The 14,989-nt window shown below is 37.2% G+C and overlaps 1 protein-coding gene across 2 annotated transcripts in view; it reads left to right on the plus strand.

Annotated features, from left to right (window-relative positions):
- The window catches only part of Rbms3 (RNA binding motif, single stranded interacting protein 3), a 717,266-nt gene that overhangs the window by 626,170 nt on the left and 76,107 nt on the right, over positions 1-14,989 (plus strand). For both annotated transcript variants that reach the window (XM_013028502.1, XM_013028503.1), the window contains exons 9-10: positions 9,071-9,167; positions 11,219-11,269. In XM_013028502.1, coding sequence (XP_012883956.1) covers positions 9,071-9,167; positions 11,219-11,269 — 148 coding nt within the window. The remainder of the gene's footprint in view (positions 1-9,070; positions 9,168-11,218; positions 11,270-14,989) is intronic.

A 14,989-nucleotide genomic window follows, 5' to 3' on the forward strand; every position in this document is an offset into this window, starting at 1 on the left:
CCCTGTTACACATGGAATTCTCTCTGCTGGAGTTCAGACATGGTGACACTCACTCATTCCCTTTCTCTCCACACTCTTTTTAAAAATACTTTTTTCAGTAACACCATCACAGCATGCCAGGCCTAGCTATTTAGAGAACTGGTCATAAGAGAATCAATATACTCAGTGATTAAGAACTGGCTGGCCTTAGCCTACATCCTTCTCTGTCATTTACTGTGTGTGTGACAATAGACACACTGTGTGCATTTCTCTTGCTGCTTCTGAGACTCATCCCAACTGTTCAACCATTTCAAGGGTCACAGAGTTACTTACACTGTGAATGTAAGGAAGGCATATTATTTAAGGTGATTTCAGGCTGACAGTTGTACCTGCAACACCCTCAGTATGATTTGGAAATGCTGACCTGAAATTTATGCTGAAAACCTTCATTATGAAATGGTATTTTCTTTTAGAACAGTTTATAAGGATTACAAGAACAAGATAGAATTCACTGTAATTGTGGCTGTAGATGTAGACATTGTTGTTGCAATTCATTTTATGTTCCTAGGAGTCACTTGACAATTACCACATTTATCGTATAGTTACTGACACTCCTATCTTTTTTCCTACTAAATTAGATGTATCACATCTTTAAAACAAATATTTTAACCTGCTCTTCTAAATTCCAGACTCACCTCCTCCACAGCCAATAACCAGTCTATCATCACAGAACGACTTAATCTGACTTTCCTTAAAATATAATATCTAGGCTCCCTCAAAGCAAACTTCCCATGAGTATTTCATATCTTGCATCCAGAGAGGAATTTTGGGGGCAACAGGACATCTATTGAACTGTTGTTGATACAAAGTGGAAAGAAATAAAAAGATTAAATCATATTCTGATTCTCCTTTACATAGATCATTCTAAAAACGTTTCATTCATCTTTGGTTTTATTATTATTCTAGATACACAAGAATCCAAAGTAGCTGTTTGTATTGCCTCAAAATAGTGGTAATTAAAAGTTATAGTTTAACATTGGCAGCTCAAAGAGGTATAGTAGCTAAAGAGAACTTACTGAATATAGTAAAGAACAAATTATGTGTCCAGAATACAACCTACTACTTCCTTGTCACCTTACTATATAGGGTGTGGCAGTCAAACTTAACTCAGCAACAACTTAATTGAAAGACAAATATTTAATACTGTAAGGAAGAGGCTAGTCCCATTCCATGGCCTCATCACAGGCTTGTAGCCACAGATGTTCAAATTCACTTCAGTTCACTCAGTATTACTTAATGCTCTTTCATATGTTCACAATTTTTTGTTAAAGGAATCTATCTATTATACTGTTTAAAATTAGTTTAGTGATGCAATTTGAGAAATAAAAATTATATATCGTATTAGGTGTGGTAGGCATATCTAGGCAAATTATAATAAATGATAAAGCATAAATAGTATTACAATAGAAGCCCCAAACACTAAGATATTTATGTAAGTATGAGATATTTGTGGGAGAACATACAAGAGACTGCGGGGAGGGAGTCATTCTCTGGGAAGAGCAAATGCTATATTGGGATACAGATGGGAGAGAAACTTGTCTTTCACTATTTAAGTATTTATATTTTCCAACAAGAAAAATTAATTCCGTTGTACCACAGAACAGAGACAGGGGAAGCCTCATAATGAGCAACAAGAGTGAACCCTATACTAGCTAAAGGACACATTTTAGGATCTTCGAATAGCTGAGTGCAATAGCCAACATGTGGTTAGGTTCTAGTTGGTAGTGCAAACTATTTAAAGAATTAAATGTTTGGAGTCACAGACTCTCCACTTTAATACAGCAACATGAGACTAAGAAAGACACTCACACTTAATTTGAGAGTTATATTAGAAAGAACATTTTATAACCAGACCAAGGTGGATCTGCATATTTATTAATGGAAAAGTCAGGTCTGTTCTGAATGTTTTTGAATCTTCCTAAATCCACCTAAATGATCAGGTAGTTTAATATCAGTTCTGCCTGAAGCTCTGGAGCTCAGAGTGAAGTTGAAGCTTCAAATGTAGAGTCTGAGTCACAACAGAAGAGAAAGGCCCTGCATACCTTGGACTGCAAGCAAATTATAAAAATTAAAATTGGCATGCTTCTTTCAGAGCTTTCTGGAAAAACTCTCTAATTTGTCATAAATATATGACAAATGTAAAATATTTGTGCAATATAAAATTTTATCATTCCCTAATACAGCACAGGAGGGAGAAAGTGACCCTTCCATATTCAAAATTTTATCTTTTCTGTGCTCTTTTTAGAGTGAAGGGCTGTATCAAAACTTCTTAGGTAGTTTTATTTGAATAAAAATGTATTCTTGTGGGAAACATGAAAAGGAATATTTTCTATAACATTGATTTGCCAGCTATTTTATATGGGCATTTGATATTAAGTGATACAGAAGCCTTATCTCATTTCACTGGGAAGGAATCTAATATGAAGGATATGTTGGTATTACAATAAAAATGACCTATAACATATTATCTTGTGCTATTGTGTTACCCTGAGGGCAGTATTCATGATACCAACTAACAATATTGCCTGTGGTCTTGAAACATAAGCCAGAGTTGGTTATATCAATGTGCAAATAGGATTTTGTATGTTTCTCTACAGTACAAAACATTCTACCCTGGGGTTATTGATATACTCATGTTAGTTTTATTGTCAATGAAATAAGATTTCATCATATTGCTACAGACTGCCCAATTCCCGAAGCTATCTTGTCTTCAGGCAAAATACTATCCCATTAGTGACATACAGTCGCATGTTCTAGACTTAATAGGACATTTGCATTTAATACCAGATAACCAAGTGATTCTTAAAAATAGCAAGCATTTTATTCCCAGGTGCCAGTGGCTCACTCCTGTGCGGCTAGCTACTCAGAAAGCTGAGATCTGAAGATTAGGGCTCAAATCCAGCCTAGGCAAGATAGTTTATGATACTCTTTTTTTTAGCTTAAAATATTTTTTTATTGTGAAAATACTGTACTTACGTCAAATTGACTGCCAAAATGCCAGAAGTAGACATATGACTCAAGTAGTAGAGCCTCTAGCCTTGATTGCTAAAGCTAAGATAGTACCCAGGCCCTAATTTCAAGCCCCAATACTGGCACACACAAAAAAATACACAGATAGATGGATGGATATAGATATAATATTACAGCTGAGTTTCTCAACATTTTGGATCAGATAATTTTATTTTGCTGTGCTAGGAGTCCTGTGCAATGTGCAATGCTAACCAACATCACTGATCACAACCACTACATGCCAGTTCCATCTGCCTATGACAGTGGATAATACTAACCAACATCCCTGACCATGACCACTACATGCCAGTGCCATCTGCTTGTGACAGCAGACAATGTGTCCAAATTTTGGCAAATGTCCATTGTCAAAATTGCTTCTGATTCAGAAGCACTCAAGCACAGAAAAGGAGATTCCACAACTCTTCCACTGGTATGTGAATCTTGGCAAAGCAGTACCACTTAAAAGAGTATTTTCAAGGAAAACCTTGCTTAACTATATTAATTCCCAGTCTTTTGCAATGGCGTGTTGAGGCATCATGCCTTTTTGCAGCAGCAGAGTAGAAACATAAAGGCTCCTGTTTGCAATCACTTCAACCCCACAATCAAAAGTTTGAGCAATTTTCTCTTTCTTGCTCTTCCAAAACCTGAAACCTCTGATGGAAACTTTTTTTTTTTGTCTGTCGTGGGGCCTGAACTCTGGGCCTGGGTGCTGTCCCTCAGCTCTTCAGCTCAAGGCGAGCGCTCTACCCCTTGAGCCACAGCACCACTTCTGGCTTTTTCTGCTTGTGTGGTGCTGAGGAATCGAACCCAGGGCCTCATGCACATGAGGCAAGCACTCTACCCTTGAGCCACCTGTCCAGCCCTGATTGAAACATTTAATTGGATGTTCTAACTGTGATTTAACATGATGCCTGTAGGAAAATTAATTTAGGTGTTTTTGTTTATAGACTTTTATTTTTAGCTATTTTGTGGTTTGGATTTGTTAAAACCATGATTTGGACACAAGGAAGAGACAGAGGGAAAGGTAAGACAGGGAAACACCTTCTGCACTTTTTCACCGTCAGTATTTTTTTCCGATACGCACCTCTAAGTATCAGCTGTAACAGTGGTCTTGCCCATATGAATTTAACCAAGGGTTTTCTGGAAATTTAGCTGGTGTATGATTGGGCATGAGAAGAGCTTATTTCAGGATACCAGAATTAGGGGATCAAAACAGTCTACTCTTTCCAGTACATTTTCCATCCAAATGACTCCTTGACTTGAATGACAGTATTGGAACTTGCTGAGAATTACAAAATATCATTCTTGTTTGATGGATGGGATTAGAGCAGATAGAACAAAAAGGCATTAAATTTCCTCCTAAGGGTTCCTTTTGTGGGTATCAGTTTGTTTGGCTGGTTTCTTTATGTTTTTGCTCTGTGTTTTCCCCATAGACTTTCCTGTACACGCTGCCTGTCAATCCCATTTTTATTGTTTTCATTTTTAATACTCCAATTGGTACATCTTACAGAATAGACAAGCCATGCTAAAATATAATGTATGGTTTTCTCTGTCGGTATAAGAGACAGAACTGGGTTTAGACCAGAAGTTGAACCACTGCATGGCCTATCAAGACTGTCTGTCGAGTGGTCCTGGCTGCCTGTCATGTCATCGTGTGCCCTGGACAAGTCTTTCTGTTCACTGGCTCATAAATAGGAACTGTCAAAGATAAGACCTAAAGGGGATTATTAAATGCAAACAGTGTTTTTCACAGAAAAGAACTATTTTGGCAAGTTATAAATGCCCTCCCTATAACAGAGCAGACAGTAGTTAAGCTTCCACTGAATATTTGCCATGATGTAATGCTAAACTTTTTTCTAGATTCTCTCACCTCTCAACTTCCTGCCTACTTCAGAGACTTATCCTCTACACTCCCCATTAGGCACTGGCCATCCTGTTTTATAATCACTATTCAATCCCCAGGCTTCTTTGCGTTGACTCATTCATTCATTTATTCGTTCATCAACACATAATTTAAGTATCTCCTGTATTCTGGACTATATCCTAGGCAACAAGGTCACCATGGCCTGAACTCAGTTGAGCTGACATTCTAAAGGGAGAAATGCATAATAAAAACATTAATTTCTCAACTTTGGCTGCCATTTAAAAAGAAATGCATTGGCTGAGCTGGGCATCTATGGATCACACCTATAATCCTAGCTATTCAGGTGGCTGAGATCTGAAGATTGTGGTTCCAAGCCAGCCTGAGCAGGAAAGACTGAAACTCTCATCTCCAATTAGTTTCACAGAAGTGAAACTATGGCTTAAGTGGTAGAGTTTCAACCTTGAGCAATAAAAAGCTAAGGGAAAGCATCCAGGCTTTCATTTTAAGCCCCATTACTGGTACAAAAACAGACAAGCAAAAAATACACTGAGTGGCCTAAACAGCAAAAAGTGATCTCCTCACAAATTATTAAGGCCACAAGTTCAAGATCACAGATGTAATTTAGAAATCAGGGCCCACTCCTACTGATCAGGTTTTGATAGGAGCTCTCTTCCTGACTTATGAACAGCTACCAACTTGGAGCTTCAAATCGCCCATTTTTTCACGTGGGTATGTGGGTGACAGTGTGAGCGTTTGGTCTTTAGGATCTATGTTATATTAAAACACTAGTTCTACGCACTCAAGGCCCATCCTATGACCTCATTTAACTAATTGCTTCCATTGAGGCCCATCTCTAAGTTCAGCCACACAAGCAATTAAGGTTCTAACATATGAATGGGGGCACACAAACATTTAACCCATTTAAAATATTAAAATACATTTTTAAAAATTGCTACTTCACATAAGGACACAGGAAAAAAATCAGTAAAAAATAAAAGGAGCCAGGTAGCAGTGGTTTATGATTGTAATCCTCACCATTCAGCCAGTGAGATATGAGGACCACAGGCTGAAGTGTGCCTAGCCAGGAAAGTTTGTGAGAATCTTATCTCCAATTAACCAGCCAAAGGATGAAAATGGAGCTATGGCTGAGTGAAAATGAGAACATGAGTTCAAGCCCCATTACAGTCTTACCAATTCTCTCTCTCTCTCTCTCTCTCTCTCTCTCTCTCTCACACACACACACACACACACACACACACACAGAATACTAAATCCACAGCAATCATGATATTGACTAACCATACCCTTTCCTAATTACCCCATGGACCTTTGGAATTGACCCTTTTTCCCACCCTCAGACTTTGTTTTCCACTAATCTATTTCCTGTCTCTATAGGTTTGCCTTTTCCACATAAGTGTTCTAAGTGGGCAGTCTAGTAGTCTTTTTTCACTTCATATTACATGAGATTTCACGGTGTGCAAAGTACTAATGTGGTTTCCATAGTCACTGATTCATCCAGCTGTGAGGGGAATATTGAGAAAAATATATCTGTATTGAAAATGTGTAGACTTTCTTCTTGCCACTATTCCTTGAACAAATATAGTAATATAGTAATATTATATAGTAATGCTACATTTATGTAGCATTTGCTTTGTATTAGGTATTATAATTCAGGTAGAGAAGATGCAAAGCATGCAAAATTTGTGTTATATGAATATACACACTATGTTGCATAAAGAAATAGAGCACACTTGGAACCAATCCTTCATGGAAAGCAAAAGATGATTATATTTCCTTTCTTTTGCCTAGTGGTATTCCATGCTTGAAATGTGCCATAGTTTATTAACTCAGTTTAATGAAATTTGGGTTACATCCAGTTTCAGGCAAGTAAAAATAAAGCTTCTATTCATGTTTACATTAAAGCTTTTGGGTAAACAAAAATTTCCATTTATGGAGTCTTTAATTCCGATTTCCTGAATGGGGAACAGAAAAAATTTCTCTCTCTTCTTCCTTTATCCTTGCTTTAACTCTTTTGTACCAAAATAAATCTTTGCTAAAACTTCAAAAAATGCCATTTATTTTTGGCTCTGGAGTGGAATTCATGAGTCACATAGTATGTTTATGTTTAACTTTATAAGAAATCATCAAGTTGTTTTCTAGTATGGATCCACTGTTTTGTATTCCCAATAACAATACTCAATGAGAGTGACCCTTGACCCTTTCTTTCTATTGTTTCAGCACATAAGATTTTTCTCTTTATCTTTCCCTTTCTCTTCCCATTCTCTCTCTCTTCCCCCTCTCCATGGTCCCTCTCTTTCCTTTCCACCTTTTTCCCTCACCCCTCTTACTTCTCTGTCCCATTCTAGTATATGCACAGCAATGTGTTCTTTTTATTTTATTGTAAAGGTGATGATGTGCAGAGGGCTTATAGTTACATGAGCAAGATAATGAGTACATTTCTTTTTTAACAGTGTTACCACACTCCTCCTCCAGCAATATATTCTTTAATCTTCACAAATATGAATTTAAAAGCCCAGTGGACTTAGATAGTAAGGATATGATGTTAATGAACTGATTTTCCCATCTCATCTTCTTTATAAACCAAAAGTGTGTTGTCTTATAAAATCCTTATCAAGAGCTACATGAAGTATACTTAGAAGTCCACAGTTCTTCTCTGAATCCTGACAACATTAAATTTTAGTTCTCTTATACTCAATAGAAGTCTCATGAAATACTTCATTTTAAAGTAACTTATGAAATTCTCCATTGAAAATATCAGTGACTCCTCAGGCTTAGGATTTTATCTTTTTAAGTTAAAACGGTGAACATTTGACTTCTGCAAATGATTCCTTTACCTAACACGCATTTTTTTCCCATCTGTTTTAAATCCATCACAAGATTTGTACTGGTTTTTTATTCTGTGGCTGGCCATTCTAAGCCTTCACTCGTGATGAGATAAGAAAGAAGAAATATGGTTTAAAAACTCTTTATCAATATCATTATTATTTTAAAGTAACTGAACAAAGGAGTTTCAATTCAACATGCCTGTTTGAGTCCAATGCCTTTTGATCCATGTTACCCATTCATCATTCTCCCCCATCTGTACCAGCTCCATTCATCCCCCCAAATCCCCCAATTCCATCTGCACTTATGAATATTGAGTACTATGACTGTATTCACCCAACCTTCTCTCCATTTATCTACCCATCCCAAGGCCTGAGAACTAAAATGACTTAAAATTATGCTGAAAATTTTAATGTTAGAGAATTTGTACACTCTAATATATATCCAGAACAGAGACAGGAATATCATTGGCCTTGGTAGCTGAGAGTGACTCTTTACCAGATCTCCAGAAAGTACATCATTTTCAGATTAAAGAACTCTTTGTCTTGTCCACTATCATCTCATAATTACTCAAGTGTGTAACATATAGGTCTATTGTCTCTATCAATTTCTTAATTGAATCCAGACACCTAGTCACAAATTTTCCTCTTCTCCCTTTATGGAGAAAATATCCTCTGTAGGCAGTAATGGACTCTAGCAGAAAATATCTAGAACCTCCTAGAAACTGATCCTTATTTTGTGAACAGAGGATCCTGTCTGTGTCCCATGAGATATCTTCACAAAGCTCAGCTCTTTCATTCATTTGCTGCTCTTTCAAAGAGCATTGGAAAGGCACTGTTGCTTTTTAAAAGATGATGAATTAGATTTGAACTCCTGTTGGTGAAAGACACTGTTTTACCAACGTGCCCTAAAAGAGACTTAGTGCAGCAAACTTTGTTAAATGACTTGAAGTCATCATTTGATTGAGATGACTAATGTCTCTTAGTTGAATCAGATACTGTCAACCTGTATGCTCCAATTAACAGTTGGTGGAAAACATAAGAGTAGAAGTGTGTCTTTTCCAGACAGTTTTTTTTTATGTAAGATTTTGTGAAAATACTGTACAGAGGAGTTACAATCACATGAGCAAGGTAATGAGTTCATTTCTTATCAAGCATTGTTGCCTCCTCCTTAGTTTTCTCCCTACCATCCCTTCCCTCCCATCTCCACAACTACATTCCCCCCACTCCCCAGACTGGTTTGATAGCATTTGGCTAGTGGTTAGGCATGCAGCCGCTTCATGAATCTTCTTTTTTTTTTGTTTTCTGTCTGCAGATTTTATTCTTCACCGTACAGTATTGCAACCAACCGCATGATTCCACAGACATCTATCACGCCATTCATTGCCGCCTCCCCTGTCTCCACATACCAGGTACGTCCGACTCACCTGTACAGGAGAAATCCTTTTTGCCAGTAAGACACTATCAAGAGGCAGAAAAGACACCATAGAATTGAAAAACAAACTGTCCTCATACACTTTAGGTGCATCTTAGTGGAATAATGTTTGTTAGGAACTAGCCCTTGCTTTCCAAAGACTGTTTGCAACAATTCACTGATAATAAAACACAATATGCTTGTTTCCTGCTGAGTTTTTATGATGATGCTACTTTTCAGCCAGTGTTAGTACATATGCCACTGGGAAGTTTGTTGTCTCTTATTTTGGGTTGAGCACATTCCATATCAATTCTTCTCTAAAAGCCAATCTCTAGTAATTCCATGACTGAATCCAGAATATTTCATCATTGTCATCTCATTTTGTCACTATTCTCCTTGTGAAGCTACATATATACATGTAAATCCTTACCTTCACTCAAAGAGGAAGGCTAATAGAGCTATAAAAAGCCATTGCTGCTCCCTGCTCTGATTTCTACCTCAGTCCCAGAGCATTAGAGGAGACCTTAAGGTATCCATATGTTGAAATTCAGGGAAATCTAGGAATCATTGTGTGTCCTAACCCAAGATATTATTGCACAGGTAGATTGGAAAAGTCACATTTCTCCCTCAAAAAGTCTCCATATCTTTTTCCTTTGGAGTTACACAATATGTGATATTACTCATTTCTCTCTACCTAGTATTATACTTCAAATAATTCTTCTGATTTGAATTAGAAAATGCCTATAAATGATATCTAATGTTTTCTAAAAATCTGGAGAGATTGTATGTTTGCGCCTGCATGTGTTTCTATATATTTTGCCAATGGTGAAGGTAGACAATTTTGCAGTGGTAAAATTATTTCATTGCTGACTGCTAGCAATTCAGTGAAGTTTCATGTTATTTAGCCACTACATACTTTATTTCAGGATGACCCATCTGTATGGCATCAAACGTGAGACACCGTGCATTTTTCCTTAAGTACTGCTTCCTCCTGGAGCGGATATTTTCCTTGTTTTTCTGTACTCAGCCTCTTGCAATATGTCCATGGGTGAATTGAATGGAAATTTATTAGAATTGCATTAAAGGGCCCCTAAGATGGTTGATTGATGAATGGATTTTTCTAGGGACCCATGAGTCTACATGCAGGTGCTGCTAAGTTTTTGTTCTTCCTGCAAGCCTGCCTGCTTATATACAATTGTGTGTGTGTGTGTCTCTGTGTGTGTGTGTGTCTCTGTGTATGTGTGTGTGTGTGTGAGTGTGTGTTTTCATTTTTTCCATTCTTGGCCTTTGCTTCAGCCAAGACCACCCATTGAGCTACAGTGTGGAACATTTTTGTGATTTAAATAAAATATCCACAGAAAAGTGATTTTATTTGGGAGGGCTCATAAGTGGAAATTAGCTCTAGATATCTTCTTTCAAACAAGAGATTACAGCATTTTCCCATGGTGTTGATTCTTGTTTTGAACCACTATTTATTTTTTAACCCAAAGTATACTGATAGTTCTGTTGGTATGAGTATACAGAAAAACAAAATCTCCTGGCTTTCCTGTGATGATCAGTTTACAGATGTCAACTTCTTCATTGGGCTCACATGTAATACATTTAAGAAGAGTCAGCTGGCTCTAGTATGCATTTTTATTCATTGAATCAATTGCTATGAGAAGAAAATAAATCTTAGCAGTCAGCTCTTGCTTTCTTCATTACTTGCTGGGGCTTTCCAGGGAAGTTTATCTGCAGATAGTCTCTGAAGGCTATTAAGTCTTTAGTCTTCAACACCAACCTCAAAATATGTTTCCAAAGACAGCCTGGTTCAAATGGACACTGAAGCCAGCCAGTTGGAAGATAGGAAGATGCTTTATTGTTCTTCATGTTTTAGAAACAAAATTAATCAGGGCCAATAAGTCCCTCTTTGTCCTTGGTTTTGAGCACAAATTAGCTGTAGAGTCAGATGGACTCCACTTTCTCATAACCTAGTGTGACTCCACTGAACACAAGAAGCAGGTTCCCTCTGTGATTGCTGTGTGCTAATAAATGCTGTTTGATGCATAGGTCCAGAGTACTTCATGGACGCCTCATCCGTCATACGTTATGCAACCAACAGTAAGTGTTCTCAGTCACCTGAGGCTCAAATGTTTCTATTATCCAAGTGCAAGCGTTTGTAATGTGTAGAAGTTTTGGGGTAAAAGCTTTTGTTATATTCTGTAGCTCTTTCAGGCAGCCAAATTCTCCAGATTAAAAGCTGTTCCTGGAAATCTACAAAAGCATATACAAATAGATAGCTAGACACAGAAACAAGTAGATACAGTGCTAGAGAGAGGGAATAGAGATTTGTTATGGAAGAGGAATTTCTGCTTCATACCAGGAGTCAGAACTCTGGACAATCAAATGCGTTATACAAGTCTTGCTGTTTTCTTTCTCTTTCTGATAGGCTTTGCTTGCTTCAGATCCAGTTTTGAGTATCATGGCCAAGTGAATTCTTGAGGCAAAGTGTATGAAATGTGAAGGTAGTTGTGTACTAACAGATGATGATATAGATCGATAGATCAATATATACATAGATAGATAAGAGAGATGCATAGATGTTTATTTCATTCAAATTCTTTTCTACTTTCCGTTCCCATTTGTACCTTATCATATCAATCTGAAGTGCAAACTACCACATGTTATATTAGAATCTAAAGTGAAGCCTAAGGGTCCCTTTTATCTTGTCTTTCAGAGTTTTTTTAGAAGAAATAATTTCAATAGCAACATATACATAAATGTGTGAGGCAGAGACAAAAGCAGTAGTCTGGAAACTGTGTGCTAGTCTATTGATAGCTCCATCAGTGGCTTTGTTTCCTTTTCTGTCACTATTGTTAGTTGCTTTCTTTCTTTCATTCTTCCTTTTTCTTCCTTCCTTCCTTTTCCCTCTCTCCCTTCTTTTCTTTTCTTTGCCTTTCCATGTTCCCTTTCCCTCCCTTCCCTTCCTTTGTTTTCCCTTCCCTTCCCTTCCCTTGTCTTCCCTTCCCTGTCCTTCCCTTCTTCTTTCTGCCACCTGCAATTGATCTCAGGGCCTCCCATAGGTAATGTCTCTTGTTCTTGAGCCATTTCCCAAGCTATTTTGTTTTAGTATTTTGTTTCTGAGAGCAAATCTGTAAGTTCACTCAGGCTGGCTGCAAATTCCTGGTCCTCCTACCTTTACTGACTGAGTAACCAAGATTCTAAGCATGCATTCTCCCACCATACTTAACAGTGCTTTGTGGCAGAACAAGAGCGTGTGTAAAACAGTATGCATAGCTGGTATATAATATGAAAAACATGACACACTGTACCTAATGCTTACCATGATCCTGATTTTGGAATGTGTTAATTATGCCAAGAACATTATGACATTTTAATCCTTCAGAGACTAAATTTAAATAAAGCAGTATATATTAAAAATAAGGAAATAAATTTGCATGCATCCATTTTCTGGTCTCAGAGAATGAGAAAATGTATTTTACAAACTTGAGTTTTGTCCATTTCACTTTTAAAAAATACCCAACTTTCTACATTGCTCCTAACATTTCAAAGGTTGAGCTTTTATGTAAAGAGTACAACTATGCAGTGTACGTAGCTCAACAAAACTTTGGACCGTATTTTTCAAATCCCCATGTTTACTATTATTTATATACTCTGGGACTTCCTGAGTTCATCTGGTCTATGCACTGTAAATTATAACAATGTGCAGTAAATCCAAGCTATACTCTTCTAAGCCAGGAGGTAAAATTCAACATATTCTGCCAAACCATATGTAGCATAGCACAGACCAAGCCAACACAGGAAGAGTACAGACATTCTGCCAAGGTCTAGAGAAGAGATTATCTAGAATAAACCAATCACTTTCTAAAAAATAATGTGTTCATCGATAGAACAATGGTATTGCCTGAGGCCAAGAAATAGTGGCTTATGCCTGTTCTGAAGGCTGAGATCTGAGACTCATGGTTGGAAACCAGCCTAGGCCAGACAGTATGGAGGACTCTTATTTCTAATTAACCACTAAAAAGCTAGAAATGGAGCAATCTGTCGCTTAAGTGATAGGGTGCTAGCCTTGAGTTAAAAAGCTAAGGGAATGAACCCAGACCCTGAGTTTAAGCCTCCCTTAGTCCTCACAGGAAGGTGAAGCATCCATTGTTGCCAAAAGGAATGCACATTTTGCCAGATGTTGAAATATAAAGTTCTCAGTACTTGAGCTTCAAAGCAAAGGGAAGATAGGTATATAGGTCTTTAAAAGTTGTTATTTCTGTGGCCACTGAGGATATTAGCAAAGGCTTCAAGATACCTTGTCTTCATCCCAACCCAGCTTCAATCTCATGGTTGTATGGATGATTCTATTTCCCTAGCAACAAGTGTGTGTGTGTGTGTGTGTGTGTGTTTATTTGTCTCCTTGGATTTTGTTTTATGCTACATTTGCTAGTGGGTAGCTTCTACTTCTCTTACTTCTCTTGACTAGAGTGTCAATCATGTTTGGGTTTCGGCCACTAAATTTGAATTGCAATGTCTATGTCTGGCACAGATTTCTACATGAAAGAGTGCTGGGCCACCTATCAAATTTCTTAAGCTTGGAACAATGAGCTGGATAGTGTCATAGAAACATAGAATTTACATCACCAGTCTTTGCCCTGGAACAACTTGCTGGTTGTCTGTGTTACAAAAATAACTTCACTCAGCTGGCCTTTATTTCATCATCATTGTAGACTTTAAACTGACCAGTCCATACTACTAAAAGATAAAAATACAGAAGGAATCTAAAGCTACAAAACAAAACAACTTGGATCTGTGAAGAGTGAGCAAAAGTGTTGATGTTAAGAGCCTGTATTCTTGCTTGGCTCATAAAGACTCAGAAAACCATTATAGTTTATTAGTTAATGGACTTCAACTTTCTGAGCTACAATTTTCTCCCTGGTCATATGGACATAATATCTAAATAATTTCAAGTTTTGTTGATTAAAGAAATAAGTAAGATACTAAAGCTCTGGAAGTAGTTTCTGGAAAAATAGGAAAAATTCAATAAGTAATGTAGTTAAATAAATAGACTTCACAGTGTGTTTTAGACTATCCAAATTATAGGATAGAAATCTTAATATAGTAAGGAAAGGGAGAATAAGCAAGAATCGCCAATTTATTTCATTCATAGTGCTTATTTAACAAACTTTGCTGAAGAGTTTAGTTAAGATATATAATAATTTAAATTACTAAAGCTGGATGCCAGAAATTCATGTGTATAACTCTAGCTACTCAGAAGGTTGGGATCAGGAATTGCAGTTCAAAACCAGCCCAGGCAGAAAAAATCTATGAAATTCTAATCTCCAATTAGCCAGCAAAAAAACTGCAGAAGAGACAAAACAAAACAAAAAACAATAGCCAGAAGTAGAAATGTGGCTCGAATGGTAGAATACCAGCCTTGAGCAAAAAAGCTAAAGGACTGTGTTCAGCCCCGTGTAAGCCCCAGTAACCACATACACACACACACACACACACAGAGCTGAATTTGGTTGGTGCTTAATTTATTTACTTACCAACCCCACTCAATACATACATAACACTTGATTCCTTTTGGGTGCTTTCTTCTTTATCAGTAACTGGAAACTGGTTTACAAGTAAATTAAAGTGCTAATTTCTACATTTCAATAGTTACTTATGACTCTTCTCCTGTGTCACCTTTTCTCCCCCTCCTCCAGTTCTTTTTTGTCAGTACTTGGGCTTGCTCAGGTTATGCTAATTCATTTGAATTATCTTATGGTAGAAGAAATGTATACAGGTTAGGTGCATTCTTGCTTCTCTACACATACACATACTGTT

This window comes from Dipodomys ordii, unplaced genomic scaffold, assembly GCF_000151885.1.
Source record: "Dipodomys ordii isolate 6190 unplaced genomic scaffold, Dord_2.0 Scaffold110, whole genome shotgun sequence".
Taxonomy (NCBI): domain Eukaryota; kingdom Metazoa; phylum Chordata; class Mammalia; order Rodentia; family Heteromyidae; genus Dipodomys; species Dipodomys ordii.